General features: G+C 40.0%; 2 protein-coding genes across 3 annotated transcripts; both read left to right on the top strand.

Moving 5' to 3' along the window:
* The first annotated feature begins 1,084 nt into the window (after nt 1–1,084).
* On the top strand, nt 1,085–7,085 carry LOC135479564 (guanidinobutyrase-like). The gene is made up of 4 exons (XM_064759453.1): nt 1,085–1,281; nt 1,566–1,710; nt 3,544–3,638; nt 6,553–7,085. The coding sequence occupies exons 1-4, from the start codon at nt 1,141–1,143 to the stop codon at nt 6,652–6,654; spliced, it is 483 nt and encodes a 160-aa protein (XP_064615523.1). The 5' UTR covers nt 1,085–1,140; the 3' UTR covers nt 6,655–7,085.
* Nucleotides 7,086–9,897: 2,812 nt separating this feature from the next.
* Nucleotides 9,898–19,003, top strand: LOC135479487 (guanidinobutyrase-like). Of its 2 annotated transcripts, none has more exons than XR_010445857.1 (7): nt 9,898–10,347; nt 13,978–14,103; nt 15,386–15,570; nt 16,290–16,490; nt 16,987–17,150; nt 17,465–17,559; nt 18,357–18,384. XR_010445857.1 is itself a non-coding variant. In XM_064759340.1 (7 exons), exons 1-7 carry the CDS (start codon nt 10,140–10,142, stop codon nt 18,462–18,464), a joined length of 1,068 nt encoding a protein of 355 aa, XP_064615410.1. In that variant the 5' UTR covers nt 9,898–10,139; the 3' UTR covers nt 18,465–19,003. The 2 variants fall into 2 exon arrangements, 1 of the variants encoding a protein (XP_064615410.1); XM_064759340.1 differs by having other exon boundaries at nt 16,987–17,131; nt 18,357–19,003.
* The last annotated feature ends 1,119 nt before the right edge of the window (nt 19,004–20,122 follow it).

The raw sequence follows: 20,122 nt of genomic DNA, 5'->3' as shown, positions 1-20,122 counted from the left end.
GGTAATGGAGGAACAAGCAACTGTTTGTCCTGTCTAACAGCTGCAAAACTCTGGCTTTAGGAGGAGACCACACAATATCCTACCCTATACTCCAGGCTATAAAAGTTGTTAATGGAGGAACAAACAAACGTTTGTCCTGTATAACGGCTGCAAAACTCTGGCTTTAGGAGGAGACCACACAATATCCTACCCTATATCCTAGGCTATAAAGGTTGGTAATGGAGGAATAAACAAACGCTTGTCCTGTCTAACGGCTGCAAATCTCTGGCTTTAGGCGGAGACCACACAATATGCTACGATATATCCTAAGCTGTAAAGGTTGGTAATGGAGGAACAGACAAACTTATGTCATAAACCACAAACTCTTCAGTATGAGACCATATAAGGAGCTAATTTATACTTTGTCTTATACCACGGTTAGTAATGAAAGAACACGCGAATATATCTCCTCACAAACTGATAATCTCTGGCGTAAGGAGAATAAGATAATACCGTACCATTTCACTTCACATTTTCACTTCAGTTCATTGTGGTTGGCGATTCAAGAACAGATAAACAAATACTTCTTAACATCGGCAAAATGTATATCTTCTACCTTTACTCTGATTTCCCATGTTGGCCTAGAGGTCAAACGTTTTTTAACGAGCAGTATCGCGTGGCCCAAGGATTCTTGGCTCCTTCATCTTGGCTCGTTCACTCAGTAATTCCATACAGTTATTGTCGAATGACCACATCACTATATGGCTATATCTATTTTTGCTAAATACATTAATTTAGTATCACTTTGTAAACTCTGTGATATCTTAACACACATTCATAAAAACGGTACAGTGCCAAGGCATCCATGCAAGTATGTTTGTTGGATCTAAAGAAGTAAATGGTACTTTTGTCGGGGACGAGCAGCTGTTTGGGAGAGCGGTGTTGCTGTTTGCATTTTTGTTCCGAATCGTATTTGGTGCATTTTTGCAATGCGCATGCGTCGAAATCTCTGACCACACATCTGGCATATTTCCTGTTCTTTACTGGGAATACTTTACTAATAAACCTTAGGCCTACTTTTTCAGTATTGGATATTTCCAGGAAAAGCATGGTCCAGTTGGTTTGATTCACGTTGATGCTCACTCGGACACCCATGACGTTATGTTTGGAGCGAAGATAAACCACGGCACCCCGTTCCGCAGGGCGGTAGAGGAAGGGTGTGTTGACGGGAAGAAGACAGTTCAGATAGGGTTACGAGGGTCAGGGTACAGCATAGACGATTACAAATGGGGTACAGATCAGGTAAAGATGCAGGACTGATATATTGGTTGATTGATTGTTTAATTCTATGCTTAACGTTTGCTCAATTAATATACAATGGTGGTCAGTTTTATGGCTGACGAAATCGGAGTGTTTGTGAAAAACCACCGACCTTTAGCAAGTTACGAAAGAACTTTCACACATAGCACGTACAGATATGCATACCACATTGGTTTAGGATAAGATGAACGTTAGACTACATGAGCGGTAATCTTGAGAACTGGAATGACAGTCAACTCACTCATTTCGTGTTGTCCTGGTTTCAGGGTTTCCGCGTGGTTCCCGCTGAAAATTGCTGGCACAAATCCTTGAAACCGCTTATGGCGGAAGTGAGAAGTATGATTGGTTCGGGACCTGCGTACATTTCGTTTGACATCGACGGTCTTGACCCGGCTTACGCCCCTGGAACAGGTAGGTACACGTACGCTCAAAAAATTAATGCGTTAATTTTAACACTAAATTGGTTGTTTGAATGACGCTAGAATGTATTCTGTTATTGCAACAGAATTGTTCTGTTAAATGTAATACACATATTCTATTAATTCAAAGATTCTATTAAAATAACGGGATATTATATTGAATATGACAGAGTAACAGAATACATTCTAGCATCACTCAGACAACAGACATTTTTTGAGTGTAGGCCTATTCCGTATTTTCGTAATGCATAGGTTATTTCCCTTTTCAAGGATTTACGTCCCGTTACAATAGTTATGTGTCTTTTATTTCAGTACTAAAGCATATGGGACTATGGAAAATATTACTTTGTCAGTTTACCAATGCACAGAAGCAAAATGCAATTATTCAAAAGTGGTCAGTCTTGCAAGAAATTTTACAGGCGGATTAGTCGCAGGTGATCCCTATGATTGCCTAAATTCATTCGCTCTTGTACATGAACGAACTTCCAAATGCTAATAGCATTGGATAACATTTGCCATCAAGGGAGGTAAATCCTTGAAAATGTGAGTAATCTATATATTAGGAAAATAGACTACAGAAGGCCCGAGGCCGGAATTTAAACGGTACCGTATGTGTCTTAGCGATTAACTATCCGGCCGTGACCAGTTCTTATACATTATAGCTATCATTTGATCAAATTGCACCACTAATGTTACCTTTTCGTTTGGCTGCTTTCTACATCTTGTCTGACATGTATTGGAAACATTTCTCACCTAACGTAGCAAAAATAACGCTCACTTCCGTCATAGTTCGCTATTTTGATGTCATGCCACGTTTCTAGCGAACCGTTCAGGATGGGATCGCAATGGGAGATGGACGAGAAAGATGTCCAATTTTTTAAGTTAGACTCTGTTTCCAGTGCTTGACGTTCAGCATGAAGGGATATATTAAGATCTGCATGATTAGATACTGTGATTGGGTTGGACGCCATGTGTTGCGTTTTCGACATGGCAATTAATAGGGACAGCACTAATATTAATATACCTGCCCCGCTAGCACAGTTTGTACAGCGTCCGCTTCGGGAGTCACACCTAAGACTTTAAAAGAGGAAGTTGCAGCTTCTTCGCTTGGCGTTAAGCATGAAGGGGATAGTTCAACGACTGGTTGACCCGTATCAGCATATTGGCTTGGGCGGTGCGACTTAGGCCTACCTTCGGTAAGGCGTTTCAGTGAAGCAGTACTAGATAAAAGAGCGGTGGAAATCCGTCCTGCAACAAGGAGGCACATTACACGTACATGCACCCTAAAGACCCCTTCGTCGTCATATGACTGAAAAATTGTTAAGCACGACGTTAAACCCCAAGGACTCACTCGCTCACTCACTTACTAATATTAATATGCTCGCACTGGGACTTTCAGGCTACACTCGAAGTAGACACCTTCACAGCTAAAATAATGACTGAAAGCAACAATAAACCCCAATTATTTATGTATTTATGTATTTGTTTGTTTGTTTGTTTATTTATTTATTTATTTATTTATTTGATTTGGGTATTACGCCGTACTCAAGAATATTTCTCTTATACGACGGCGGCCAGCAATATGCTGGAAGGAAACCATCCGCAGTTTGCTAACAGACCTTCCCACGTAAGGCTGGAGAGAAACCCCATACAAGACAACCACATAAAGGACAACTACATATAAACAAGATTGGACTAAAACGCCCTTGAGAAAATGGTACGGAAACGTACTTCCATTTAAGATAAACCAGTGGCATCAGAAACCTGTGTGCCTAACACTATGAGAAAATCTCAGTACCCCAATTAACCCTTACCTTCCACACAGGTACACCTGAGATTGCTGGTCTGACGCCGGTACAGGCTTTGGAGATAATTCGCGGTTGCAGAGGGTTAAATATCGTGGGCTGTGATCTTGTTGAGGTCTGTTGTTTTCATTTCCTCAGCCTGACATGTAACTTGTCTTGTTGTTATATCTAGCGGTGCTGTAGCGATAAGTTAAAGCACCCAAGGCCTCCCATTACTGACCCATGCGATTATACGCTTTCTAAGCAATTCTCCAACTATATGTAGTTTGATAACGCAAGATTTCATGTTGATAAAATTGCGATTATGTTCTACAAAAGAACAGTAAAAACCCGAACGTCGCTAATCTATTAATTTATTTATTTGAATGGTGTTTTACGTCGTACTCAAGAATATTTCACTTATACGACGGCGGCCAGCATTATGGTGGGAGAAAACCGGGCAGAGCCCGGGGGAAACCCACGACCATCCGCAGGTTGCTGGCAGACCTTCCCACGTACGGGCTCGCTAATCTAATTGGTGTGTAGAGCCACCTTATTCCATGTAACGATCGTTAACTTATTCCATACATCAAGTGGCTAACTTATTCCATGCATCAGCTGCTAACTTATACCATGCATCAACTGCTAACTTATACCATGCATCAGCTGCTAACTTATACCATGAATCGGCTGCTAACTTATACCATCTATCAGCTGCTAACTTATACCATGAATCGGCTGCTAACTTATACCATGCATCAGCTGCTGACTTATACCATGCATCAGCTGCTAACTTATTCCATGCATCAACTGCTAACTTATACTATGCATCAGCTGCTAACTTATACCATGCATCAGCTGCTAACTTATTCCATGCATCAACTGCTAACTTATACTATGCATCAGCTGCTAACTTATACCATGAATCGGCTGCTAACTTATTCCATGCATCAGCTGCTAACTTATACTATGCATCAGCTGCTGACTTATACCATGCATCAGCTGCTAACTTATACCATGCATCAGCTGCTAACTTATACCATGCATCAGCTGCTAACATATAGCATGCATCAGCTGCTAATTTATACCATGCATCAGCTGCCAAATTATACCATGCATCAGCGGTTAACTTCTTCCATGCGTCAGCTGCTAACATATACCATGAATCGGCTGCTAACTTATACCATGCATCAGCTGCTAACTTATATCATGCATCAACTGCTAACTTATACCATGCATCAGCTGCTAACATATACCATGCATCAGCTGCTAAATTATACCATGAATCGGCTGCTAACTTATACCATCTATCAGCTGCTAAATTATACCATGAATCGGCTGCTAACTTATTCCATGCATCAGCTGCTAACTTATACCATGCATCAGCAGCTAACTTATACCATGCATCAGCTGCTAACATATACCATGCATCAGCTGCTAATTTATACCGTGCATCGGCGGTTAACTTATTCCATGCGTCAGCTGCTAACATATACCATGTATCAGCTGCTAACTTATTCCATGCGTCAGCTGCTAACATATACCATGTATCAGCTGCTAACTTATTCCATACATCAGCTGCTAACTTATATCATGCATCAACTGCTAACTTATACCATGCATCAGCTGCTACCATATACCATGCATCAGCTGCCAAATTATACCATGAATCGGCTGCTAACTTATACCATGCATCAACTGCTAACTTATTCCATGCATCAGCTGCTAACTTATACCATGCATCAGCTGCTAACATATACCATACATCAGCTGCTAACTTATACCGTGCATCAACTGCTAACTTATACCATACATCAGCTGCTAACTTATACCATGCATCAACTGCTAACTTATACCATGCATCAGCTGCTGACATATACCATGCATCATTTGCCAAATTATACCATGAATCGGCTGCTAACTTATACCATGCATCAGCTGCTAACATATACCATGCATCAGCTGCGAAATTAGACCATGAATCGGCTGCTAACTTATATACCATGCATCAGCTGCTAACATATACCATGCATCAGCTGCTAAATTATACCATGAATCGGCTGTTAACTTATTCCATGCGTCAGCTGCTAACATATACCATGTATCAGCTGCTAACTTATTCCATACATCAGCTGCTAACTTATATCATGCATCAACTGCTAACTTATACCATGCATCAGCTGCTAACATATGCCATGCATCAGCTGCTAAATTATACCATGAATCGGCTGCTAACTTATACCATGCATCAACTACTAACTTATTCCATGCACCAATTGCTAACTTATTCCATGCATCAGCTGCTAAATTATACCATGAATCGGCTGCTAACTTATACCATGTATCAGCTGCTAACTTATACCATGCATCAGCTGCTAACATATACCATACATCAGCTGCTAACTTATACCGTGCATCAACTGCTAACTTATACCATACATCAGCTGCTAACTTATACCATGCATCTACTGCTAACTTATACCATGCATCAGCTGCTGACATATACCATGCATCAGCTGCCAAATTATACCATGAATCGGCTGCTAACTTATACCATGCATCAGCTGCTAACATATACCATGCATCAGCTGCTAAATTATACCATGAATCGGCTGCTAACTTATACCATGCATCAACTGCTAACTTTTTCCATGCATCAGCTGCTAAATTATACCATGAATCGGCTGCTAACTTATACCATGCATCAGCTGCTAACTTATTCCATGCAATAGTCGCTATCTTATTCCATGCATTAGCGGCTAAGGTATTCCATGTTTTGGCGGCTAACTTTTTCCATGCATCAGCGGCTAAGGTATTCCATGCTTCAGCGGCTAACTTATTCCATGAACGGCTAACTCTTTCTATACGAAGAATTTATTTATTTCAATTTGATCATAATGTAATAATAACGGAATAGGCTTGGAATAATTTGCTAGACTGGGCATGGTATGCGCTAGTGAACAACTAAGAATGTGTTCTAGAACCTAGCGCAATAGTCTGAGACACAATCTCTGCTGTGTTTCACAATCAGTGCTGTCCTTTATCTTCAGGTCTCCCCTCCATTCGACACAACTGGAACTACGGCTCTAACGGCGGCGAATCTGCTTTTCGAAATGTTATGCATTTTACCCGGAGTGAAATATCACCAGTGAGACGCCCCCCTCTTTGCACTCGCAATGACCTTATGTTTTCTAAGCCAGTCAGTCTCCAAGTCAAATCCTCAAATGATTCCATTTTCGCACAATATTCAGTGCTCAATAAATTGTAAACATCTGTCTCTGTGACAAAAGTATAATGGATCTATATACACGTGTTTACTTCAAGGTCCTCTGCGTTGATATGTTTCACTGATTGTCTTCTTGGCAGAAATTAGTACGAACATGCAACACCAAATTTAATAGGGAAGTTTCGAGTTCAAACCCTTTTGTAGTTAAAGGTATAAACAGTTCTTCTGTATAATGTGACAAGTGTTAGGCAGGCTTTACTGACAATAATTTATCGATGTCTTGTTCCAGAGGTACAAATGGCACCTCTGTCCTATAGAAACTTCTCAAGTTCACCGATATCCAACTGATAAATTTTCTCCACCATTCATCTTCTGCAAATAACTTTCTACGAAACTTCGTCCATGATTCGTCCATGTTATGGTAAATAAGATCAACGATGGTTGCCTAACACTCTTGACAGGTCACATGATAGGCCTACATTAGGGATTGTTTTTTACCCATACTGATAAAAGAGTTCTAACTCGAAACTCATCAGGATGATCAGAAGTTACTCAGTCACGGCCACCAGGCTATCAGGAATTATCCAGTCACGGTGTCCAGGCTATTGTCAGGTTGATCAGTCTATGCATTCATGTCCAGGCAATTGTCAGGTTGATCAGGAATTATGCCGGCACGATCTCCAGACTGTTGTCAGGTTTATCAGGAATTATCCAGTCACGGTGTCCAGGATATTACCAGGATATCAAGAATTATCCAGTTACGATGTTCAGGCAATTATCAGGTTAGTCAGGAATCTCCAGTACTGGTCTCCAGGTTTTTGTCAGGTTGATCATCAATTATCCAATCACTTTCTCCAGGTTACTGCCAGGTTGCTCAGGAATAATCCAGTCGCGATGTCAAGGCTATTGTCAAGTTGATTAGGAATTATGAGGTCACAGTCTCCAGGCTATTATCTGGTTGATCAGGAATTATCCAGTCACGGTGTCCAGGCTATTGTCAGGTTGATCACGAATTACCCAGTCATGGTTTCCTGGCTGTTGTCGGGTTGATCAGTCTATGCATTCATGGTGCCCAGGCAATTGCCAGGTTGATTAGGAATTATGCCGTCACGTTCTCCAGGCTGTTGTCAGGTTTATCAGGAATTATCCAGTCACGGTGTCCAGGATATTACCAGGATATCAAGAATTATCCAGTTACGATGTTCAGGCAATTATCAGGTTAGTCAGGAATCTCCAGTCCTGGTCTCCAGGTTTTTGTCAGGTTGATCATCAATTATCCAATCACTTTCTCCAGGTTACTGTCAGGTTGCTCAGGAATAATCCAGTCATGGTTTCCCGACTATTGTCAGGTTGATTAGGAATTATGAGGTCACAGTCTCCAGGCTATTATCTGGTTGATCAGGAATTATCCAGTCACGGTGTCCAGGCTATTGTCAGGTTGATCACGAATTACCCAGTCATGGTTTCCTGACTATTGTCAGGTTGATCAGTCTGTGCATTCATGGTGTCCAGGCAATTGCCAGGTTGATCAGGAATTATCCAGTCATGTTCTCCAGACTGTTCCCAGCTTGATCAGGAATTATCCAGTCATGTTCTCCAGGCTATTGTCAGGTTGATCAGGAATTATCCAGTCACGATGTCAAGGCTATTGCTAGGTGATCAAAGATTATCCAGTGACGGTGCCAATGCTATTGTCAGGTTGATTAGGAATTATCCAGTCCTGGTCTCCAGGCTGTTATCAGGTTGATTAGGAATTATCCGGTCATGGTGTCCAGGCTTTTGTGATGGATGATCAGGAATTATCCGGTCATGGTGTCCAGGCTTTTGTGATGGACGATCAGAAATTATCCGGTCATGGTGTCCAGGCTTTTGTGATTGATGATCAGGAATTATCCAGTCACTGTCTCCAAGCTTTTTCCATGCTGATGAGGAAACCACGACTCAGTTTTTGGCATGCTGTGCTCTTACAAGATAAAGTTTCTTCGTTTCCCAACAGTTGTTGTCAGTTTACACAGAAAAATTTAGTGCTGCGTGTGTCATTTGGGTTCTTATTTATGCTGGTTATTAGATATTGCTTTATACGTTTCTCAACAGTAGGGAATAAATGAGGTAGGGCTGCTGGAATATTATCTGGTGTCAGGATAGGTTCGCCGTTTGTTTGTGGCGCAATGTCTAGTGCCTTCGGCATGACACTCTGGTGAGGAGGTACTATCAATATCCCATCGTTGGGTTGGCATATACCAAAAGAGACACCAGATATTGTCGGAATATAATAATGACTGGCATACCACTGAATGCAACTTTAAAAGTATAAATAAAAGAAAGGAAATAATCGCTTTGTTCACCACAAAGATATTTGTATATACATATAGTGCACACAGCCAAAACTTTCATGAATGAACCCTCATACTCCTAACAGCGTATCCACCGCTGTCTACGCTCGCTCTTCCTGATAAGATCTTGAAATACGCAAGGTTAGGTCACTGTGTCCACGATGATGAGGCAACGAGTGGTGTTAAAAATTAAAAGTACATTCTTACTATCAATACTTGAGATATATATTAATTCACTGTATCTAAAGTACGCAAAGCATTAACTCAACTGACACTAAAATTATTTTACTGATGCATGCTTAGCCTATTAGGCTACAGTTTCGCGGGAGGATATTAATAATGCGGCTTATCTGAAACAAGCGCATGTGTGTCGCAAGGACTCCAAACTTCCATCTTGTCTGGTGGTGGCAGTGATGCAAAGCGAGCTGATAGGGAGTGGCGTATGCGCTGTAAGGGGTGCGAGGAAGCCGTTGTATTTCAAATCTACTACATGTGCTTCGCATGATTGCAAAGATAAATGACTTAAGATAACCTTTCTCCCTCCTTTCCTGGAGAGCTGCTTCATACAGCCTCTTCGCGCGCACTCTTCGCGTGCACACTTCGCGCGCACACTACGCGTGCACACACGTAAAACAGCCTTGACATTTGTATTTCATGACGAGGTGTTGGTTTATATTAAATTAGGTTAGGGAGCTGCAGGAATCCAGTAATGAAAAGAATGATCACGACATGGCCTTGTTCTAGATTGGCTATCTGAAGTGGTTCACAGGTCAGAGCTGTATAGTACAACTATATACGTAGACATGTGTATACAGGCCCTACATGCATGCATTTGAATAAGACCGAGTTAGCTTATATCTGCTCTGCGCAATACTAGTATGTTTAAATTTCAGACGTGCTTATTATAAGCGTGTGTGCGACTTTCATCTTGCTTGTCTACATGGAGTTATTTTGTTTGATAAACTGTTAAGGTACAGTCCAGACCATATACAGGCTTCCGATACACACGAACTCGTGTGATTGTAGATGTTTATGTGTAACCTGTTTAAAAATAGGCGACAATCTCGGGCCTGGAAACATGGCGATCGCAACTTTAGCCATGGCGGGAACACTTACTAAAGTCGTCACAGATCTTTGCCCAGCTTTCCGACGAACAAGTCTAAAGTCAGTGCGCTGTACGAGGCTGTATAGCAGCAGGTACAACCAGCCCTTGTCTGGTAACGTCATGCCGAGGCCAGGCGGGATTGCTTCCATGATGCGACTTCCAGTACAGAATAATACAGATGGTGAGTTCAAAAGAGTCAGCTGGTTGCTTTATTTTATACGTGTTTCTGGAGTGTAAGTTATGCGGAGTCAGTTAAATGATGCATTTGATACGTGTTTTCTGCTGTCATTAGTCGGTAAATTACAGAGGCTTTGGGCAAAAAAAATCGATCAGCACAAGTCAAATCTAATGCTATTACTTTAGAATACTTCAAATAATTTCCAACCGCAAAATATCTCCCTCGCCTGTGAACGTGTTACCGTCCAAAACTGGGTAAAAACGTACATAAATCGATAAAGCATTTCGCATTATAGCTTTTTCATCTTATTCAAAATTTCTTTAACTCTACAAATAGTACAGATGAGTGTATGCTATTTACTGAAAGTCAGTAATTTGAGCTAATGTTGGTAAATACCGAAAATTTTATTTCATGTTCGAATATATATTTTGCGGCAAAAATGACCAGCATGTGTTTGTGCATAGCAGTATCTGGTACGCTAGACCGAATGAAATATATGATGTATTTGATACGTGTTTGTGGACGACAATATCTGGTAAGTTATGTCGAATCAGGCATGTGATGTATTTGATACGTGTTTGTAGTCGACAATATCAGGTAAGTTATGTCGAATCAGGCATGTGAGGTATTTGATACGTGTTTGTAGACGACAATTTCTGGTAAGTTATGTCGAATCAGATATGTGATGTATTTGATACGTGTTTGTGGATGGCAATATCTGGTAAGTTATGTCGAATCAGATATGTGATGTATTTGATACGTGTTTGTGGATGGCAATATCTGGTAAGTTATGTCGAATCAGGCATGTGATGTATTTGATACGTGTTTGTGGATGGCAATATCTGGTAAGTTATGTCGAATCAGATATGTGATGTATTTGATACGTGTTTGTAGTCGACAATATCTGGTAAGTTATGCCGAATGAGGTATATGATTTATTTGATACGTGTTTGTGGACGACAATATCTGGTAAGTTATGTCGAATCAGATATGTGATGTATTTGATACGTGTTTGTGGACGACAATTTCTGGTAAGTTATGTCGAATCAGATATGTGATGTATTTGATACGGGTTTGTGGACGACAATATCTGGTAAGTTATGTCGAATCAGATATGTGATGTATTTGATACGTGTTTGTAGTCGACAATATCAGGTAAGTTATGTCGAATCAGGCATGTGAGGTATTTGATACGTGTTTGTAGACGACAATTTCTGGTAAGTTATGTCGAATCAGATATATGATGTATTTGATACGTGTTTGTGGATGGCAATATCTGGTAAGTTATGTCGAATCAGGCATGTGATGTATTTGATACGTGTTTGTAGTCGACAATATCTGGTAAGTTATGCCGAATGAGGTATATGATTTATTTGATACGTGTTTGTGGACGACAATATCTGGTAAGTTATGTCGAATCAGATATGTGATGTATTTGATACGTGTTTGTAGTCGACAATATCTGGTAAGTTATGCCGAATGAGGTATATGATTTATTTGATACGTGTTTGTGGACGACAATATCTGGTAAGTAATGTCGAATCAGGCATGTGATGTATTTGATACGTGTTTGTAGTCGACAATATCAGGTAAGTTATGCCGAATGAGGTATATGATTTATTTGATACGTGTTTGTGGACGACAATATCAGGTAAGTTATGTCGAATCAGATATGTGATGTATTTGATACGTGTTTGTGGATGGCAATATCTGGTAAGTTATGTCGAATGAGGTATATGATGTATTTGATACGTGTTTGTGGACGACAATATCTGGTAAGTTATGTCGAATCAGATATGTGATGTATTTGATACGTGTTTGTAGTCGACAATATCAGGTAAGTTATGTCGAATCAGGCATGTGAGGTATTTGATACGTGTTTGTAGACGACAATACCTGGTAAGTTATGTCGAATCAGATATGTGATGTATTTGATACGTGTTTGTGGACGACAATATCTGGTAAGTTATGTCGAATCAGATATGTGATGTATTTGATACGTGTTTGTGGATGGCAATATCTGGTAAGTAATGTCGAATCAGGCATGTGATGTATTTGATACGTGTTTGTAGTCGACAATATCAGGTAAGTTATGCCGAATGAGGTATATGATTTATTTGATACGTGTTTGTGGACGACAATATCTGGTAAGTTATGTCGAATCAGATATGTGATGTATTTGATACGTGTTTGTGGATGGCAATATCTGGTAAGTTATGTCGAATCAGATATGTGATATATTTGATACGTGTTTGTGGATGGCAATATCTGGTAAGTTATGTCGAATCAGATATGTGATATATTTGATACGTGTTTGTGGACGACAATATCTGGTAAGTTATGTCGAATCAGATATGTGATGTATTTGATACGTGTTTGTGGATGGCAATATCTGGTAAGTTATGTCGAATCAGATATGTGATGTATTTGATACGTGTTTGTGGACGACAATACCTGGTAAGTTATGTCGAATGAGGTATATGATGTATTTGATACGTGTTTGTGGACGACAATACCTGGTAAGTTATGTCGAATTAGGTATGTGATGTATTTGATACGTGTTTGTGGACGACAATACCTGGTAAGTTATGCCGAATGAGGTATATGATTTATTTGATACGTGTTTGTAGTCGACAATATCTGGTAAGTTATGTCGAATCAGGCATGTGAGGTATTTGATACGTGTTTGTAGACGACAATTTCTGGTAAGTTATGTCGAATCAGATATATGATGTATTTGATACGTGTTTGTGGATGGCAATATCTGGTAAGTAATGTCGAATCAGGCATGTGATGTATTTGATACGTGTTTGTAGTCGACAATATCAGGTAAGTTATGCCGAATGAGGTATATGATTTATTTGATACGTGTTTGTGGACGACAATATCTGGTAAGTTATGTCGAATCAGATATGTGATGTATTTGATACGTGTTTGTGGATGGCAATATCTGGTAAGTTATGTCGAATCAGATATGTGATATATTTGATACGTGTTTGTGGATGGCAATATCTGGTAAGTTATGTTGAATGAGGTATATGATGTATTTGATACGTGTTTGTGGACGACAATACCTGGTAAGTTATGTCGAATGAGGTATGTGATGTATTTGATACGTGTTTGTGGACGACAATACCTGGTAAGTTATGTCGAATCAGATATGTGATGTATTTGATACGTGTTTGTGGACGACAATACCTGGTAAGTTATGTCGAATCAGGTATGTGATGTATTTGATACGTGTTTGTGGACGACAATATCTGGTAAGTTATGTCGAATCAGATATACCTCAGCTTTGCAGATTGAAAATAAATAATTTTTCTTCTTCGTTTCTGTAAGACAATTTATTGTCTATATACCTTATTGGTTTTAATCAGCTGGGCATGCGCTGTACTCTTTCACAGACGTTTAAATATTTGCTATAGATACCTTTCCTTCAGTAATGTCTTCCTGATAGTTCTATTGTTTTTACGCCTAAAAGATCGGAACAAAACCTGGTATATACGTTACCTCTGACAGTGGTCTCATCAAGGTCAACAGAAATGTAATATATGCGTGTCAGTTAAGATGATTTCAGTATACAGTGAGAGTGACTTCACCTTTTTTGCTTACCGTACCTACTTTACGTCTTAGGACTTGACGCGTGTTTCGTTGGTGTCCCGTTGGACATTGGCACCAGCCACAAATCAGGAAGTCGGATGGGCCCTCGTCACATACGAACCGAGTCGGTGATGCTTAGACCCGTCAACATCGCTACAGGTAACGTTGTCCTAAACTGGCTGCTCTCTTTTTGGTTTTCTTCGATCTGAGTTGTTTGCTGTGGTCGTGTTACTGGCACGTTGTTATAATTCAGAATAGTAGTAGCATCGGTATTAACGTTAGTCTGGACTAAAGTGCCATTAATTTTGTATTAGGTTGGAGACGGGTATTAAGTTTTGAGCCTCGCTTAACTTAAAAAACACTTTTGAACAACCGGTCCCTAGCTTGGAAATCGCTGAACACTTTGACGAAAAACTGAGGTCTGTAAATCCTCTTACCGACTGACGAATAAAATCCCTGATAAATTTATTTATTTATTTATTTGATTGGTGTTTTACGCCGTACTCAAGAATATTTCACTTATACGACGGCGGCCAGCATTTATGGTGGGAGGAAACCCACGACCATCCGCAGGTTGTTGGCAGACCTTCCCACGTACGGCCGGAGTCCCTGATAAAACCTCAACTCCTCCAACTGAATGTTGTTATTGGATGTATTTTACACGTCGCCGTTATCACACAGGAGGAAACTACTTCTCACGTTCTTTTGTCACGTTTGACAAAGATTGAGGCATGTGTTTATAGACGTAACAGTACTCTCTACCTTCAGCTGTTGTTGTACATAACTTTTCATTAAGGGTTTTTTCAATTTCGTGGTCGAGGGGTTTAGCGTGTTTTTCTTTTGTCTGGATTTAATTCCCCCTTTCCTTTGTTTGCAACGGCTGCATTTATTGTGCCATTATAGTAGTTTAGAATGGAATCCGAATGTTTACATTCAGCAAAGGTATGAAATCCTGTTTTTACCAATTTATTAACTCTATATGTGGTTGCAATTCATCAAAACTTCCCGTTCTGTGGACGCATTCAATTGAGTCTTTAAAATAGCTTGAATTGTAATCTGAAAACTCGGTCGCCGTATATGATAAATGCAACAGGCGAATGCCCAGGTTCAGTCACGTGACGGATTCATATTGGGTTTTATAATATTGTCAATTCGCATCCCTCCTCGCTCCTCGCTAACCCTCGCCTATCAGCATGTGTCAAGTAGTTGACCATTTCATGGTCAGTATGTGGCTGAATGCAATGCTAATTTTATTAATAAAACTTATTGATGTTTGGGCATTTTGCTGTGGATATTGTTATATAGGTTGACCGTCTGAACTATGTCTTAGATATTTCGCTTACGATGAGTCACAGCAAGAAATCTTTTAAGTAGTTTTTCTTCTAAGGGAAATGTTTTTGCATGCATTACTTGTGCATTTACTCTCTCTTTTGGCAAATAGGAGCTGCCCCATTTGAATCTCTCCAAGTCGCGGATGTTGGCGACGTTGCCTTTAATTTGTACAATTTACCCGAAGCTTGCCAAGACATCCGTAATCATTTCTCAATGCTGATTCAAGATGGCTGCAAACCCCTTGCGTTAGGTGGGGATCACACTATGTCTTACCCGATTCTACAAGCAATAAAGGTACATGCAGATCATTGGACTGATTTCTTATAATACATTATGCAGATGATATTGAGTGTGTAGGCTGCGTGTAATTTCCCATCATGCATGTAAGCATTTACATGAACAGTTAGAACAAAACCTTAAGTGAGGTAAATTTTCATGAGGCCGTATTTCATCGGTTATTTGTGGCCATTTGCCAACTATTACCTTCTCGTCGCTATTCTAGATTTACTTGCTGTGCTGTAAGTCATGCATTACTATTATATTGTATGGTAAAGTGGTCATGCTTCCAAGCAAATCCTTTACCATATGGGTGGCCGTGTTTAAAAGTCATAACAATTTAGCATGTATCTTGTCTGGACAGAAAGCTTGTGTTGTGAACGGTTTCCAGTGGGGTAGTTTGTGACTGAACCTTGACCCATCAAGAATCTCAAGATCTCTAATATGACCCATTTGCGTATGACGTCATGTCTGACGTTTTGATGCTTTTATCGGCGACTATATAACAGAACTGTATCTGCTTTGAGTCCAGATCTGAGTCCAGATTTGATAAAAGCCAGTAAGAAGTAAACCAGTAAGTATTGTTCAAAACGTTTACTGCCTGAAGAAAGACTAGTACTCAAATATCAATCAAGATCAAAGACAAATAAAAACGCAGGCCCCTGTATTGATATTCTATGTTTTTGATTTCCGGCATCCAATCAGAGCGTCTGTTGTATTTCTTTATCTGCACACAGGAAAAATATGGGCCCGTCGGATTGGTTCATCTGGACGCACATCCGGACACCGCTGACGTCATGTCGAATTCAAAGACTGCACACGGCACTCCATTTCGTCGGGCGTTTGAGGAAGGTTGTCTTGATCCTAAGAGGGTGGTGTCGATTGGCTTGCGTGGACCAGCTCCTGATCATGAACCTTACCAGTGGGGGATAGATCAGGTATGTACTGGTACTCCTAACAGCGCTTGCGCATCTTGCTACGCTTGTTTAACGTCACTGCCATCAACATGGGCAAGTTTGATGGTATCTGTGCGATATATGTACGCTGGATTAAGTTTAGCCTCACCACTAATGTCCTTACGCGGAATTACGTCATCAGCATTCAACATTATGACTACTTCAGGTGTCCTTTGGAATAATGTATTTTTAGAAACATAGGTTAAGACAGTGGTATATTTTTTTTCACATGCCACCCACCCCCACCCCAAATCATGCAATGTAACACCAGTGACGTTGGCGTTTAAGTACAAAATTGGCTAGCGGCAGTAGGGATGTAAGGCTAAACCAAATGAGCATTTCTAAGTAAACGGTATGCTACGTTCTTGGTGTGTAAATAAACCCGAATGAATGAACCTGAATAAATGAACCTGAATAAATAAATAAATAAATAAATAAATAAATAAATAAAATATTAGGCCTAGGTTTATGTGTACAGGGATTCAGAGTAATCAGAATGGAGGAGTACTGGCATAAGCCTATGACACCTCTCATGGCGGAAGTGCGGGCCCAGATGGGAAAAGGACCAGTCTATCTGACCTTTGACATCGATGTGCTTGACCCGTCCTTTGCGCCTGGGACAGGTTAGAATAATCTTACTTTGTATGTGTACATGTATTTATGGAACGTCCTCAAGCACAATATTTTCTCAAAATTCATTCCATGTGAGGGTCTGCCAGCAGCCAACTCCGACCGGTTTTCGCCTTCTATAATGCTGGTCGCCGTTTTAGAAGTCAAATATTTTTCATCAGTACGCCATAAAAAAACGAAAAATAAACCCCTCAAATAAATAAATAAATAAAAAAGTCATTCCGACATTGGTAATGCCGCTTGTGTGTATCTTTAATATATTCCTATTGTCCAAGCAAATAAGTGAATTTGATTTATTGAAAGTTGTTTATTTTGTTGACACTGAGGTTTCCCTGAGGTGGCCGGCATGACGTCAATACAAGCACTGGAGGTGATCCGAGGATGTAGGGGATTGAACCTGATAGGCTGTGATCTGGTAGAGGTAAGGGAGATAATCTTCAGCTCACATGAAATGTATGCAAATTGTATACTCGATCGTAACACATTTACCATTGCCCGATGCACGAATAAACATTTGCAAATGTACCGTATGTCTAAGTGGTACCGTAAAACTTACGCCTGCAATCGAGAATATACGTTTGTTACTGGGTACTGTATCATGCACGTGCGCGCGCACGCAGTTGTCACTGTCTCATAGAAGCGAACGCATGTATTACTGTATCATAGAATACCATGCACGTATAACTCTCATACAAGAACACACATTTGTTACTGTCACATTTGTTACTTTTACATTTATGCAAGAGCATAAATTATAAATGCGTCATCCATGAGTACACATTTGTTACTGTTACAATGCAACACTGTCTCATACAATGTTCCACATTTGTTATTGTCTCATACATGAGTACACATGTGTTACTGTGTCTTGGCAGAGAACACAGTTATATAAATGTATCATACAAGGCTACACATTTATTACTGCCTTATGCAACAGTACACATTTATCCATGCAAGGAGTAAAATACTAAATCGCTGAGTGGCGGGAGTTGTATACCATACAGATGTGTTTAGCATAATCTGAAACAAATTAACGTGAGTTTTTCAACTGTTTTACAAAAAAAGAAAGAATTTTAATCAGAACAATTAAACTATTAAACGTTCTTTATTTTGATTTTATATATTAAGCCAACATACATTTCCACTTATCTCCTTAAAGAAATTTGATGATTATAGAGAGACGATAACTGATCAAAATAACATCCTTTTTTTAACTAGGTGAATCCCAGTTACGATCCAACCGGAAGAACGGCCATCTTGGCTGCCAACTTACTGTTCGAGATTCTTTGCGTTTTTCCTGGAGTAAAATATCACACAAAGTCGTGATCTCAATCCGTCTTGTTGTGAAAGATGAAACAAAATAAAAAAGAAACAACAACTGTTCTTAGGGCAATGTGTTCAACTATGAAGGACCATCTATTCATAGAAATCGACGTACAGAATTCCGACAACATGCAGTTGGTTGTGAACATGGAGTGTAAAGATGGTTATCTTAAACCGTCAAATTACTTTCTACATGACACCTCACTGTCATTAGAATTCAATTGAACGCGTACAGCAGAGAGTAAAACCATAGCAGTGACGACAGTGTGGTAGCTTTCAAATGTTCACACATAACCGGTGAAATACGTCCTCTTGTCGGTTTATCTCAGTTAGGGTGTTATTCTAACTGTTCATGTAAATGCTTGAATACTAGCAATTTACACGCCCCAAAAGTAGCCTGACTATGCCGAGTTTTTGTGGCAGAAAATGACCGTTTCCGTGATTTGATTAGATAGACTTCAGCCAGAAAATCACAGTTCCACCTGATGCATGACACGTATTATGATTGTTGTCCGTAGACGTGTGTTTTTAATAAATGTCACTCACAGAAATTCTGATTAAAGCAATTTTTTTTCATTTCTAATATACCTATGGGTATTTGTAACAGATCGTAGTATGGAAAGAATGAACTGTAGGCAGCTAATAAAGTATGACTTGGGGGCCTCCGTGGCTCAGTTGGTTAGCGCCCTAGCTCAGCGTAATGACCCAGGAGCCTCTCACCAATGCGGTCGCTGTGAGTTCAAGTCCAGCTCATGCTGGCTTCCTCTCCGGCCGTACGTGGGACGGTCTGCCAGCAACCTGCGGTTGGTCATGGGTTTCCCCCCGGGCTTTGCGCGGTTTCCACCCACCATAATGCTGGCCGCCATTGTATAAGTGAAATATTCTTGAGTACGGCGTAAAATAAATAATCAAATAAATAAATAAATAAAACTTACTTGACATTATAACCGTGGAATACAAACTTTGGTACAAAGTGTTGTTATGGACAAGCTAAATCACGTGTTTGTCTTCATTAAAGTTTTGACTGGAATCTTCAGGCAGAAGTAGGATGTTACAACATGCTTATGAGTTCACATCTAGCAGAGGTTGTTAAATAAGGTCACCGTAACAGGCGTTAAGCCATACACTTTCATTCATACGGTCATTAGTTTAATAAAGGGGCCCGTGATTTAGTCCACTGTGCCCGCAAATTGCACTTAATTTGGAAAATAGACGCTATACAGTTAATGGGAAGGACAAGCATATCACGTGATTGGCTTTATTACTTGATTGGCTGGGATAAGAGTGTGTTATGATGATTCCTTGTTACTAGTTGCTGACGTTCATTCGACATCGTATAAATGTGTACACGCAGAACCAAGCGTTGCATGTGTTGGAAAGGTGCCACGGTAAAGCCCTTTTTAGATTTCAAAAGCGAGAAATATCTGACCAGTGATAATCTGGTAACCAAAACACACTGTTATCTGTTTGCCACACTTTGATATATGAAAGTTCGATTTACTTTTTTTGCTAGATGATGTTAGCCTTAGAAGATATCATGAAACAAAAAAACCTTCTTTGATCTTGTGCAACTTTGAAATCTTACAGTCATCAAAATTTCACTGGTTGAGTAAAACTGATTTTCAAAGAAGGCCTAACTCATTCAGTTCATCAAATCAAGA

This window comes from Liolophura sinensis, chromosome 12 (genome assembly GCF_032854445.1).
Source record: "Liolophura sinensis isolate JHLJ2023 chromosome 12, CUHK_Ljap_v2, whole genome shotgun sequence".
NCBI classification, from domain to species: domain Eukaryota; kingdom Metazoa; phylum Mollusca; class Polyplacophora; order Chitonida; family Chitonidae; genus Liolophura; species Liolophura sinensis.
Note: the sequence above shows the minus strand (reverse complement) of the source record. Positions and strands in the feature narration are given on the sequence as shown.